Source organism: Saimiri boliviensis, chromosome 14 (genome assembly GCF_048565385.1).
Source record: "Saimiri boliviensis isolate mSaiBol1 chromosome 14, mSaiBol1.pri, whole genome shotgun sequence".
NCBI classification, from domain to species: Eukaryota; Metazoa; Chordata; class Mammalia; order Primates; family Cebidae; genus Saimiri; species Saimiri boliviensis.
Window position 1 is genome coordinate 11,710,105 of NC_133462.1, and position 13,353 is coordinate 11,723,457.

Consider the following 13,353-nt stretch of genomic DNA (forward strand, 5'->3'; position numbering starts at 1 on the left):
TCATAGCCCCAGGTCAGCTCCATCCACAGCCCTGCTTTAGTCCCTGAACTACTGATCAAAGCCCAACCGAGTCCTGATCCCACTCCCACCCAATCTTCTAAATGTCAGTGCCAGTCACACCTGTGGCTAACTGGTTACCAACTCCTTCCCTTCCCTCTCCCACAGCTGTCTTGGCGGCTCTCTGCATCTTCAGGCTCCTCTGCTCACATGGAGCCCCAGGTGAGCCCAGGAGGGACTGGGAAGCTGGGGGATGAGTGTAGTTCCCAGGGAACCCCCAGCTGGGACCCACCTGCCACTCCACCTGGACCTCACCAGCTCGGTCTCCTACAGTGGCTCCCACAAGTCCTTACCTGATGCTGTGCCAGCCACAGCTGAGATGTGGGGACAAGTTCTACGACCCCCTGCAGCACTGTTGCTATGACAATGCTGTGGTGCCCTTGGGCAGAACCCAGGGGTGTGGAAACTGCACCTTCAGAGTCTGCTTTGAGAGATGCTGCCCCTGGTACCACAGCCCCCAGCCATCCCTCGTGGTGAAGCGGATAGACCAGAACTGCACCTCAGAACCCACCTCGGACAACAAGCCTTGTCACAGGTAAGTCCTGTTCCCTCCATGGGATTGTGGGTGCAGGGGAGCAGGGGAGCTGCATGTCTGTTCTGCCCTGGGTGGTGCCCCCATTCTCCGTGCCTCCCTGTCTCTGCCCCCTGCCTCTATTCAGTCCATCTCTCCCTTTCCCTACACCTTGTTTCTTCCTCCACTTATTTCTATTTCCCTCTCACAACCTCACTCTCTCAACACTGCCATCCTCTCCTCCTGGCTCTCCTGTCCTCTTTTCCGCCCATGTCCAGTCTCTCCCCCATCTCTGGGCATCTCTGTCCTGCTCAGTGTCTCTCTTTGTCACTCTCTCCAGTCTCAGCTGATGGAACGTCAGGGGAACAATAACTTTTGGATTCTGTTTCCCGGATGGGCCCAGAGACTCTAACCTCTCACAATGACCCCTATGGCTGACATCAAGCAGGCAGTACCCCCACAATGGCTTCTCCAAGGCTGTCCCTTCTCTAAGACACTTCATTACTTTAGGTCCCTTCTCTCCCAGGAACAGTATGCACACATTTAATAAATGTATGTACTTTGATTTATGTTGTAGAATGTATGAATTATTAGAGGGCTTGTCGGCTAGGAGGGGTCATAGACAGTGACATCAATCCCTCTTTCCTCTGTCACCCTGAGGCAGCCAGGCTTCTCTACTTATTCTGTCAGAGGCGTTGGAACCAGAGCAACTCTATTTTGAGTGAGGGCTAGGAAAACGAAGCTGGGACTTGCAGGGCTGCATTCTCACAAAGTTAGACATTCCTAGACTCAAGATGTTTACCGTGAAGGGAACAAATTAATGTTTACTGGAACAGACCCAGACTTGGGAGTGGCCCGACAGACTTGGGGGTGTCCCGATATCCCGATAGCTGCAGATTCCTAATTTTGCTTTAAAGATAATACTATGTCTTGCAAAATATAGTAAGAAAATTAATCCTTTATCACAAACCCTTACAGTAGAACACATCTCATCACATATAGGAGCATGTACCGAGGACAAACACGTTCCTCCTCTTACTTTTGGGAATGCCCTACTCTGTCTAAGCTGTCTATGGAGTAGCTGTACTTTCCCCACTAAGCTTTTATTATTTTTTGAGACGGAGTCTTGCTCCCTCACCCAGGCTGGAGGGCAGCGGCAGGATCTCGGCTCACTGCAGCCTCCACCTCCCAGGTTCAAGCAATTCTCCTGCCTCAGCCTCCCGAGTAGCTGGGACTACAGGCTTGCGCTGCCACACCTGGCTAATTTTTGTATTTTGAGTACAGACAGGGTTTCATCGTGTTGGCCAGGATGGTCTGGATCTCTTGACCTCGTGATCCACCGGCTTGGGCCTCCCAGAGTGCTGGAATTACAGGCCGTGCTCACCCCTGGCCCGTTTTTTTTTTCTTTTTTGAAATGAGTCTCGCTCTTGATGCCAGGGTTGGAGTGCAACGGGGGCGGTCTTGGCTCACTGCAACCTCCGCCTCCCAGGTTCAAGTAATTCTCCTGTCTCAGCCTCCAGAATAGCTGGGATTACAGGCACCCGCCACCACGCCTGGCGGTAATGTTTGCAGTTTTAGTAGAGACGGAGTTTCACCATGTTGTCCAGACTCGTCTGGAACCCCTGACCTCAAGTGATCCACCCGCCTAGGCCTCCCAAAGTGTTGTGATTACAGGCATGAGCCATCGTGCCCAGTCTATACTTCCTTAATAAACTTGCTTTTGCTTTGCACTGGGGATTCGCCCTGAATTTTTTCTTGCGCAAGATCCACAAACCGTCTCCTGGGATCTAGATCAGGACCCCTTTCCTGTAACAGCTCCTTATGTGCACACTATTCCTTTTTCTTTCCTTTTTTCACCTATTTTTAAAAATAATTTTAATACAGAAAGGGCACATGGGGGACGACCGGCCTTATTCTTCCATCCGCAATGGGGAGATGGCTGCAGCCACTCCAGCGACAAGGGCCACAGGTTCACCCTCCACAGCCACATCTGCCTTCCCACTGCTTTCAGAACCCAGTCCCAGTTCCAGGAGAAGCCCGGGCTGAGGGTGGAGGCGGGAATCACAGGAGGGCTGCAGAGGGTGGTGGGATGGGCACCTGGAGACCAAGGCGGCAGCAGAGCCTGAGCCGGAGCAGGTGCGGGCGGGGCAGAGGCCGCGGGCTGGGGAGGAGCCCTCAAGGATTCAGAGAGGAAGGAAGGAAAGGGCATGTGGAGGGCGCGGACCGGGGAGGAGCCCCGGGATGGAGATGGCCGGAGAGGGAGGGAGAAAAGGCCAGCAGAGGGCACAGGACTCGCAGCCACCAGGTCCTGCGCTCTAGGAAAACCCTCGTGCTCAGGGCTAACTAGGAATAGGTCGCAGAAACGGAGCCACGTTGCTCCCTACTCAACCCAAAGGCAGGTCCGGAGGAAGGCTTCAGCCTCAGGGTCCCCACCAACGTGAAGGCAGAGGGGCCGCCACCTTTTCGGGCCTTGTTTCCCGGGCGAGGGTCTCTGCACAGGACCCAGACCCGCGCCCCTGGGCCTCGAAGTCACCAGAGGCCAACCCAGGCTCCCGGACTCCCCGAGGCCTTCCCCCGGCGGATTCTGACTCAGAGGGTTCCGTCATCGCCCCATAGGTGGCAGCATCGCCTCAGTGGCCCCAGCCCGGCCCAGGCGCCAGCTGTCTGCACCTACGGGAACTCTGGACCCGGCACATCACATGGCAGCAATTGTCACAGGGCAAACTCCTGTCTCACAGGCCTATCAGTGGGCGCACACCCAGTGCTGGGTGAGCTCTGCCTCCCCATGCTCGGATTCTGCAGGGGCTGAGGGCTGAGCTGACGCGTAGGGAGCAACAGACCCAGGCCACCTACGGGGCAGTGCTTCCTCATCCTCCACAGCGAGCTCCTAAACCTTCACCCTGTCCACACGTGACTCTCCCTTCCTTCACTCTGTCCCCCACCACCCCACCCCATGAAATGATCTCAACTGATTGTCCACATGGGAAATTAAAAACCTTCAAGTGGCTCCCCAAGAGCAGAAGAGAGGCGGGTCTCCCAGCTGAGACTCCGCCCGGGAAGCCCCCACAAAGCTCCTCTGGTTTGGCGCCCAAGCCACTGCGCATGCGCCGAGACGCCTCGCTCAGCTCCCAACCCGTCTTAATCGTGGAATCAGGCATCTGAGTCCAGCCTCATCCTGGCCAACTTGACTACTCATCCATATCCCCACCTTCCCCAAATACACGGCATTGATACCAAAGCATCACCTCATCTGGCACAAGAATCTGAAACACAGACCACACCTTACACGAACCTGGTGGATTCCTCCTTCGCCGTGACTCCTACAAGCCCAGGGAGTCTGGGCTCCGGGTTCCTGCCCAAACGCCACGCATGCGCACAGAAGGTTCAAATGCCACACATGCGCACAGAAGGCACCTAGTGTCCTCTCTGAGTTCCCGCCCAAATGCTGCGCATGCGCACAGAAGGCACCCGCCGTCCTCTCTGAGAGGCAGGAATCCCAAGCTTCCCGGAATCGCTAGGCCTCATTTAAATAGCATCAAATAAATTGGAAAAGAATGGAAGTGCTATAAAGTTTGGCTAAGGGGATGGCATTTTCAGCGGTTTTATTAATTGTGTCTGGTGAAGGGAGTGAGCGAGTCCTCTCTGAACATCCATGAGGATGAAGGACAGTCACTGAGGTGACGGTACCAACTCACCGACGACCTCCCAGGAATCCTCTCATTCAATCCTCAAAACAGTGCTGCATGGTCGGAACCTGGTCGGAACCTGGGCCCCACCCCATTATCCAGGCCTTAGACCCTGGACCTGCGGAGGGATGAGGAGGGCTTGGTGCCTGTTCTTCCCCAGCTGGTGACCCTACCTTGTTCTCTGTATCTACCACTCTCCTTCTGTTTCCCCTCTCTCTCCTCTCCTCTATCCCTCTTCTCTCTTTAAAGGGAGAATCTATAAAGAAGTGAATGAATGAAGAGAAACTTCCCAGCTTAACAATGCAGCAGGAGGCAGAGGATATTTGACTCAGCAGAGTCTACACATGGTCTGAGTTTCCATTCCTGGACTGTATGAAAAACCCTGTGAAAGATGTTTTGTACAGTGACTTTGGCCATATAGGATGACAAGCAAATCTGTTATCGAGTGAAAGGTTAAAAGGAAACCAATCAGAAATTCCTCAAAATAACTTTATCCTTACTACACGAGATCCACTCCATCATAGTTCTTTCCGTTCTGTTTTCTTGTTTATTGGACACCTCTTTGGGCCCAGGACAGCTCACGGATGAGACAGGGATGTTCCCCAGGTGGAAGGTCCAAGGCCTGGATGATAGTGGGGCCCAGGGTTGGCGCCCAGGGTCTGGAGCACGTGAGTGGATGAAGGCCCCGGGCTTCAGCTTCCTCTTGGTGGAATGTGGGTAATGAGGTCCGACCATGCAGTGCTGCTGTGAGGACTGAATGAGAGGATTCCTGGGAGGTGGTCCGTGACCTGGTACCGTCACCTCAGTGACTGTCCTTCATCCTCATGGATGTTCAGAGAAGACTCATTCACTCCCTCCATCAGACAGGACTGATACAACTTCTGAAAGTTTCATCACCTTAGCCAAACTTTATAGCACTTCCATTCTTTTCCAATTTATTTGGTGCTATTTAAATCACAGCTAGTGATTCTGGGAAGCCCAGGATTTCTGTCCCTCAGAGGAGACGCCAGGTGCCTTCTGGGCGCATGCGAGGCATTTGGGAGGGAACCCAGAGCCCTGACTCTTGGATTCAGGTCCAAGGAGGGATCCACCAGGTTGGTGTAAGGTGTGGCCTGTGTTGTGCCACATTCTTTTGACAGATGAGGTGATGCTTTGATGTCAATGCCGTGAGTTCTGGGAAGGTGGGGGATCTGGACCAGTGGTCTAGGGGGTTAGGAAGCAGCAGGACCCAGACACCTAAGAATTTCGGGTTTAACAGGGGTGGGGCTGATTGAGGCCTGTGGGCGCATGCGCAGTGCCTTGAGCGCCTACATCCAGCAGCGCAGCTTCAGTCTGGGCGTCTCGGGCGGGGTATGAGCTGGGAGACCCGCCTCTCTCCTGCTTTCCTGGAGTCACTTAAAACTTTTTAGTTTTTCACTTAAATGGCCAGATGAGACCATTTCATAGGGTGGCAGAGGAGTGGAGGAAGGAAGAGTCACACGTGGACAGGGTGAAGATTTAGGAGCTAGCTGTGGAGGACGAGGAAGCGCCGCCCCGTAGGTGGCCTGGTTGTGTCGCTTCCTCCGCCTCAGCTCAGCCCTCAGCCCCTGCAGAATCTGAGCATGGGGAGGCAGAGCTCACCCAGCACTGGGTGTGCGCCCACTGATAGGCCTAGCTGGGGTTAGGCCTGTGAGACAGGGTTTTGCCCTGTGATGCCAGATTGCTGCCACGGTATATGCCAGGTCCAGAGTTTCTGCAGGTGCAGACAGCTGGCGCCTGGTCCGGGCTGGGGCCACTGAGGCGATGCTGCCACCTATGGGACGATGACGGAACCCTCTAGGTCAGAATCCGCCCAGGAAGCCATCAGGCCGTCTCGGACCCTGGGTTGGCCTCAGGTGACTGAGGCCGATGGGCGCGGGTCTGGGTCCTGTGAAGAGCCCCTGGCCCTAGGAAACAGGACCCAGAAAGTTGGTGGCTGCTTTGCCTTCAGGCAATTCAGGTTTGTGGGGACCCTAGGGCTGAACCCTCCCCAGGGAACCTGCTTCTGGGTCGGGTAAGCAGCAGCGCGGCCCCCTCCCTGAGATCTATTCCACAACAGCACTGGGCACGAGGGTTTGTTCCCCAGCGCAGGGCCTGGAGAATGTGCTTCAGGTGCCTCGGCAGGCCTTTCCTTCCTCCTTCCAATGCCGGAGGCTCCTCCATGGCCCACACCTTCTGCACCCCGCCCCACTCAGTCCTGCTCAGGCTCCAGCTTTGACCCAAGTCAGGCTAAGAGTGGCATTTCTGGGTGCTGGACCTGCCCAGTGAGTTTTCCATGGTCCCAGGGGACGTGTGCCCGGGATGGGTGTGTGGCAGGTCAGGTTTCCATTCTCAACCAGAGAAGTCAACTTCCACTAACCCTTTATTCTAATTTTGATGAACACATACGTTAAACTTTCAAGAACTGGAGAAACTGGTGCCTGAGGACTAGCGAAAATGAGAAAACAAATCCATTAAAACCCTGGCTGGGTTTTCTCAGACCCTAAAATCTGGTCAATCAATGATAGCATTCTTACACATATTCCTCATACTAGGGCCATTCAAGATTAAGAAACTTTCCAAGACTCTAGAGAAAGCTTTCCAGACCCTCCACACTAGCTAAAGATTAGATATCGACAGAATGAAACATGCCTGCTTGCAGGTGACCTCTGCACACTGGCATGGGGCTTAGGATGCACATAGCACTAGAAAAAGAAGCTTGTAACTTTGAGTTGGTCTGGTGAGCTACTCCGACCTTCTCCCCATAGCCGATTGCAGAAGGACACGCTGTTCTTCCCCAGTCTGTCTGCATCTCCTTAATGGACATCGAGAACAAACAGCCGGACCCTGTTCTGTCCCAGAACAGGTGGAAGAGGGAGTGCTCCTCCCAAGGTGTGATTCCCATCTCCTTTCCAGCCCACTTGGGCTGGTCCCGATGCTGGGGACTGGGTTCAGGGAGCGATGGGATGGTGGAGGACGGTGGAGGAGGGTGGCCTCTGTCCCAGGGGTGGCCAGGGCCCTATTCACACAGCACGAGTAATAAAATCAAAAATTTAAAAATAAATGGAGAAAGGAAACATAATTGTATGCATGAACAGAGCAAATGGAGAAGCCCGGATGCCTCAGGGTGACAGAGAGAAGGGAAGGGGCCCCACACCACCATTTGTGACCCGTCACAACCACCCAAGCTCTGTGATTCATGAATTCTACAGCATAAATTTATAAAGTACATACATTTATTATGGTCCTGTGCTTTGCTCCTGGATAGAAAACAACTTGAGGTAATGGAAAATCTCACAGAATGGTGAGGGTTTCCCCGCCAGCCTTGGGGTGGTGCCTCCCTGATGTTGGCCATAGAGGTCAGTCATCATGAGGGGTCAGAGTCCCTGAGCCCTCATCAGCACATGCATCTCCTGCTGTCCAGAATCCTAGAAGGGCACCTGTGGCCCTCCTCAGGACACATGCAGGGTGGGCATCAAACAGGTCACAGAATGAAGTGGGGGGGTTGAGTGTGTGTTTCTCCTGCCCCCAAATAGCCACTCAGCATCCCAGATCTCAGGTGACCCCAGCCTCTCTCTCCAGGCCCATCCAGGAAGCAGAATCCAGGAGTCATTGTTCCCCTATGTTCCATCAGCTGACAGTGGAGAGAGTGACAGAGAGAGACACTGAGCAGGACAGAGATGCCCAGAGATGGGGGAGAGACTGGACATGAGCGGAAAAGAGGACAGGAGAGCCAGGAGGAGATGACGACAGTGTTGAGAGAGTGAGGTTGTGAGAGGAAAATAAAAATAAATGGAGGAAGAAACAAGGTGTAGGGAAGGGGAGAGATGGACTGAAGAGAGGCAGGGGGCAGAGACAGGGAGACACGGAGAATGGGGGTGTCACCCAGGGCAGAACAGGCATGCGGCTCCCCTGCTCCCCTGCACCCACAAACTCATGGAGGGGACAGGACTCACCTGTGACAAAGCCTGTCATCCAAGGTTGAGGCCGAGTTGCAGTTCTGGCCTATCAGCTTCACCATCAAGGTCCGGGAACAGCACTGCTCGAAGCAGACTCTGAAGGTGCAGTTTCCACACCTCTGGGTCCTGGTCAAGGGCACGACAGCATCGTCATAGCAACAGTGCTGCAGGGGGTCATAGAACTTGTCCCCACATCTCAGGTGTGGCTGGCACAGCATCAGGTAAGGACTTGTGGGGACCACTGGAGGAGACAGAGCTGGTGAGGTCCAGGTGGGGTGGCAGGTGAGTCCCAGCATGGGGTCCCCTGGGAGCTGCATCGCCCCAGCTTCCCAATTTCTCCTGGGCTCACCTGGGGCTCCATGTGAGCAGAGGAGCCTGGAGATGCAGACAGCAGCCAAGACAGCTGTGGGGAAAAGGGGAAAGTGGGGTAAGTGAGCAGCCACAGATATGACTGGCATTGACATTTAGAAGACTGGGTGAAACCAGGGCTTCGTATGGCTTTGGACAGTTCAGGGACTCAAGCAGGGCTGTGGATGGGGCTGGCCCGAGCATTGTGAATAGGGAATTGCTGGGCCTGGTAACAGGGGTGAGGTGTAGGGTAGAGTGGGGAGCAAGCCCTGGAGGTGGCCGAGATGGGAGATGGGCTCGTGTGGGAATGGGGTCCTGTCCTCCTTACCCAGGATGCAGCCTCGGGGAACCATAGCTCCAGCAGAGTGAGTGGGTGATCAACAGATCTCAGCGCCTCCTTTTATCTCATATTCCTAGAGGAGCTGGTAACGTCACGACATGTCCTGCCCTCCTGGAAGTTCTGCAGAAACAGGCTGGGTCTTTGGGCAGGATAGGAGCCAGGCAGGGTGTGTGTCACGGTAGATTTGATCTCAGCTTTGTTCTCAAGAGAGAAGTGGTGCACCCCCCACCTTCTCTGTGCTACGTGCCCTCTCTCATTCCTGACACTGATGCCTCTGGCAAACAGGAGAAAATAGGATCCTCCTGATGTTAACATCCTCTGACACACATCCGCACAGCGATTCCACAAGATCCTACTGAGCTATGACTTTCCCCACTTTTCTTAGGATGTTGCTAACCAATGACATAGTCCATGGGGTCCATTAGGTCCTGACCTCACAACCCAAACCCACGGTCCAGAATCCAGTAACTTCTCACTCAGCTGCAGCTCATGGCATTCGTGTGCGAGAGACTGTGTGACTAAGGCACCTTTCACAGGTTTGCAAGGTGGGAGTGGATTTGGCCAAACCCCTGGGACTCACACTCCTCTGCGGGCTCTTCAACTCCTTCTCTGTCTCATTAATGGTCATTTATCCAGGACAGGTCCACATGGAAGCCCACATGTCCCAGGCTTTATGTCAAGACATTGGTGATGCAGTGCTGAGTAGAACATTCAAAGTCAGTGTCTTCATGAAGTTCATGACAGTGAGAGAAGAGAGAGAGAGAGAGAGAGAGAGAGAGAGAGAGAGAGAGAGAGAGGAAAATAAGGAAAATAAATGGGTTATTGTGGTTGAAGTTCTGGTGGAGAAATTCCACACCCATCTTGATATTCCTAAAGGCATTTTTCCTTAATGTGCTTTTTCAGAGGGCTGGGTTGTGATTTTCCCTGAGAAGAGCCATCCTGGGGCCTTGATATGAGGACAGAGGGGAAGGAGGTGTTTTGGGTCAGTTCTGTGGGTCCCACCCAGCTTCTGCAGGAATTCCTCAGCTCATGAGCTCACAGGCCATGCCTGGCATGAACAAGCCATTCTCTTCAAGGCCAGGCAAGGTGACCTGTCACCCTGTAGGCACCATAGCTAGGTCCTAGCAGGGCATGGATGTGGTCAAATTTGTATGTGTGGAAGATCCTGCATCTTTGTTCCCAGGGGGCATGCACAGGGGGTTCTTTTTGGAGGCAGAAGACAAGGGAAGAGGCTGCAGCAGAAAAGACCTCACAATAAATACCAGAGTGCTCAGCTCCCACCTTTTCCCAGGGCAGAGCAGACCCTGCTTCCAGCACCATCTCCCTGTCTGCTCCAATGTCCTCCATGCCTCGCTGCTGTGGGGTACAGCTGTGTTTTCCAGGACACAGATTAGGAAATTTGGTTGGGCATAAACAATATTATTTTTAATTTAAAAAAATGGGTTGGAAAGTGGCACAGTGTGCATTAACCAGAGCGCTGTGCTCAACTGTTTATGACACACGCCCTCCCCCTACCCTTTTTTTTTTTTTTTTTTTTTTTTTTTTTTTTTTTTTTTGAGATGGAGTCTCTTTCTGTTGCACAGGCTGGAGTGCAGTGGGATGATCTTGGCTCACTGCATCCTCTGCATCCCAGGTTCAAGCGATTCTCCTGCCCCAGCCTCTGAGCAGCTGGGAATACAGATTCCCGCCACTGCGCCTGGGTAATTTTTGTATTCTTTGTAGAGATGGGGTTTTACCCTGTTGGCCAAGCTGGTCTTGAACTTCTAATCTCAGGTGATCTGCCACTTCAGCCTCCCAAAGTGCTGTGACTACAGGCGTAAGCCACTGCACCCAGCCTGTTTAGGACCATTTTATTGGAACTATGTGCATTTCAAGTAATGACAGAATATTATATGGTTCTATCATATGATATTACTATATGATAGAATAGCATATATCTAGAACTAGGCATCTAGTTTTTTGAGGGAGTCACAGCCAAATGATGAGGACACTTGGGAGCACAGAAGCATCTGGGATCACCTTCTTCTCTCTAAGAGCCACTGACATATCTGCCCTTTGATGTCTTCCATAAAGGGGTCCCATTCTCAGGTCCTTGGTTCCAGGCATTTTCCGGGAGGCTGCATGGAGCCCTGCACTAGGTCTTATTGTCTCTACCAAGAAAAGGCGAGTCTGCCTGCATGAGCCGGGGTGAGAGAGGGGAGCACCTTTCCTGGGGTGGGGGCAGGGTGGGCATCTGAGGAGGGACGAGTCCACCCCACCCTCATGGCCTGAGCCTAGTTTCTCAGAGCAGCTGAGTCAGCCCAGCATCTGGAAGCTGAAGGGAGACTGTAGCAGAGCATGGGGGCCTCAGAGGCTGGGGCAGTGTGAGGGCAGGGAGGGCCAGTCCAGGGCTCCCTGGACACTAAGAGCCCCTAACTAGACAGGATGAGGCTTTGGGGTCAGTCAGCTCTGGATTCAAATCCTGTCCCTGCCCCTTCCTAAGGTGTCAGAAAAGCCTGTAAACACAACTCTGTCCAATCCCGCCACCAGTTCCTCAGAGTCCCCCTTCCTAATATGCCCGCTCTGGGGCATCCACATCTGGATGTGGGTCTGTCTTCTGCCTGGGCTGCCTGGGAACCCAGCTGTGTGAAGTAGGACCAGGATGTCCTAGTAGAAGCCTGTCCTCAAGGGTTTGGAGAAGATCCCAGGTGTCTGGACAGTGAATATAAATCCTGACCTCAAATGACCATCACCATAATTCTCTCACCCCACTTCCTGGATCCAAGCAAGAAGGACTGAGGTCCTCCTGCTGGTCAGTGACACAGGCTGAGCCAGGACCCAGGTCTCCGGAACTCCCGCCCGAGGGCTACCAAACTCCCCAGGCCTGGCCCCTCTCCGAAGGGCAGGAGGGCCCTGTTTACAGATGCTCCCGGAGGACACCCAGGTCTGGTATTTCCAGGGCTCCTGGGCAGGGCTGGCAGGTCTTGGCTCCTGGAATGTGAAACTCCGGAAGACGCTGGCATTTCCTGCTGTCAGCAGCTTTCCCACTGCTTGCCTTTTTACTCCAGGTAAAAATAGAAGGAATCTCCCTCCTGGCAGCTTTGGGGTAGTCTTTCCATCTGCCCTCAGGGAAGCCCTGCTAGGAAACAGGCAGGAATGGGGTAGAATTTCAGGTGTGCAGGTATGTTAGGTATGTAGAAGGAAGTCCAGGGTTTCCCCAGGCCAGAGGCCCCTCCTCTGCTGGCTAACAAGGATGAGTCTGTGAGAGTCATTTTCTCCAAACATAATGTCAGGATTTCTGAAGCTCCCTGCAAAGCAGCTTCTGTTGACCAAAACCTGATCCCTGCTCTGGCAGGATCCTCCACATGATACAATCCAGTGAATTAAGAGCCTCCATGTCATAGGAGGGTCTCGAAGAGAGGCCCCAGGATTTGCCACCAGGAATGAAGCTAGACCAGTCTACCGAGCTGAGACTCAAGATCCAGATGCCAGTTCTGTAGCTGGAACAGCCTCTCAGCAATTCAGAGCTATTGCCTGGGCATGAGATGTTACTGTGGATACACCCAGAGACACAATGGCTGTGTTTGAGAGATTCAAATGCATCCAGAAGCCCAGCTGCAAGGACGCTGGGAAGGAAAGCCTGAAGCTTCCAGCCTCTGCAGCCCAGACAGTTCTGAAGAAGTAGGCTGCATGCCAAATGTTCACCCCCACATCCTGCACACCCCCTACCCTGGCTCTCACTGCCCTTGGCTTAACACAGCTCCTTGGGAGAGCCACAGCACCACCCCTGCCTCAGCCCCCAATGCCCCATCCCTATTCATTCTTCATCTTTCACTTAAATGTCAGCCACCCTCTGAAATCTTCTTGAACATCAAGGCTGAGGTCAGCCACCTGATACCTCCTGAGAGCACCGTGGACGTCATCTGATACGCTCTCACCACGGCTCTTTGTGGCTTTTCTGTTAAGGCAGACACTTGAAAATCAGGTCTCTGCTGTGGTTTTTGATACCTCAACAACAAGAAGTGAACAAGTCCTTTCAGTGACCAAGTTGATCAAGAGCTTTATTTTAGTTGTACCAGAGCCGACTATTCAGCACCACAGGTCTGGACAGTTCTTTTGTGCTCTCCAATGTGCCCCACAAGTTAAATATATATTTTTCTTTAATTTTTCGTGTATGTGTGTGCGTGTGTGTTTAAATATGCAGTACAGTGGCACTTCACAGTATTTTGCAATTATCTGTGATAATCTGAGCAAAGAAGTTTATAATTATTATCAGATTCTCAAATACATTATGGCCCCAGGACAGTTAAGACCACAGAACCACAGACCTGCAGGCAACAATTCTCACCAAGTCACCATGACAAGACAGACAGATTGAGTGAAAGGTTTTCCTCCTCTGCTCCACAGGAATTCAATCTCCTTCCTATGTGAATTCCTGTGTGAATGTGCTTGTTCTGAGAAGGAAGAAAGCTTCCT

At 53.0% G+C, this 13,353-nt stretch overlaps 2 protein-coding genes and 1 long non-coding RNA gene across 4 annotated transcripts in view; all 3 read right to left on the reverse strand.

Moving 5' to 3' along the window:
- The window catches only part of LOC141581257 (uncharacterized), an 81,811-nt gene extending 77,872 nt beyond the window's left edge, over nt 1-3,939 (reverse strand). For both annotated transcript variants that reach the window (XR_012513813.1, XR_012513814.1), the window contains exon 1: nt 3,861-3,939. This is a non-coding gene — a long non-coding RNA (uncharacterized LOC141581257). The remainder of the gene's footprint in view (nt 1-3,860) is intronic.
- Nucleotides 3,940-7,465: 3,526 nt separating this feature from the next.
- LOC101029527 (insulin growth factor-like family member 1) lies at nt 7,466-8,972 on the reverse strand. Its single transcript, XM_010350983.3, has 4 exons — nt 8,887-8,972; nt 8,560-8,613; nt 8,208-8,451; nt 7,466-7,885 (listed from the first exon to the last, which is right to left on the reverse strand). The coding sequence occupies exons 1-4, from the start codon at nt 8,909-8,911 to the stop codon at nt 7,882-7,884; spliced, it is 327 nt and encodes a 108-aa protein (XP_010349285.1). The 5' UTR covers nt 8,912-8,972; the 3' UTR covers nt 7,466-7,881.
- Nucleotides 8,973-9,540: 568 nt separating this feature from the next.
- The window catches only part of CCDC61 (coiled-coil domain containing 61), a 64,509-nt gene continuing 60,696 nt past the window's right edge, over nt 9,541-13,353 (reverse strand). The window contains exon 15 of the mRNA XM_074386171.1: nt 9,541-9,622. Coding sequence (XP_074242272.1) covers nt 9,570-9,622 — 53 coding nt within the window. The 3' untranslated portion in view covers nt 9,541-9,569. The remainder of the gene's footprint in view (nt 9,623-13,353) is intronic.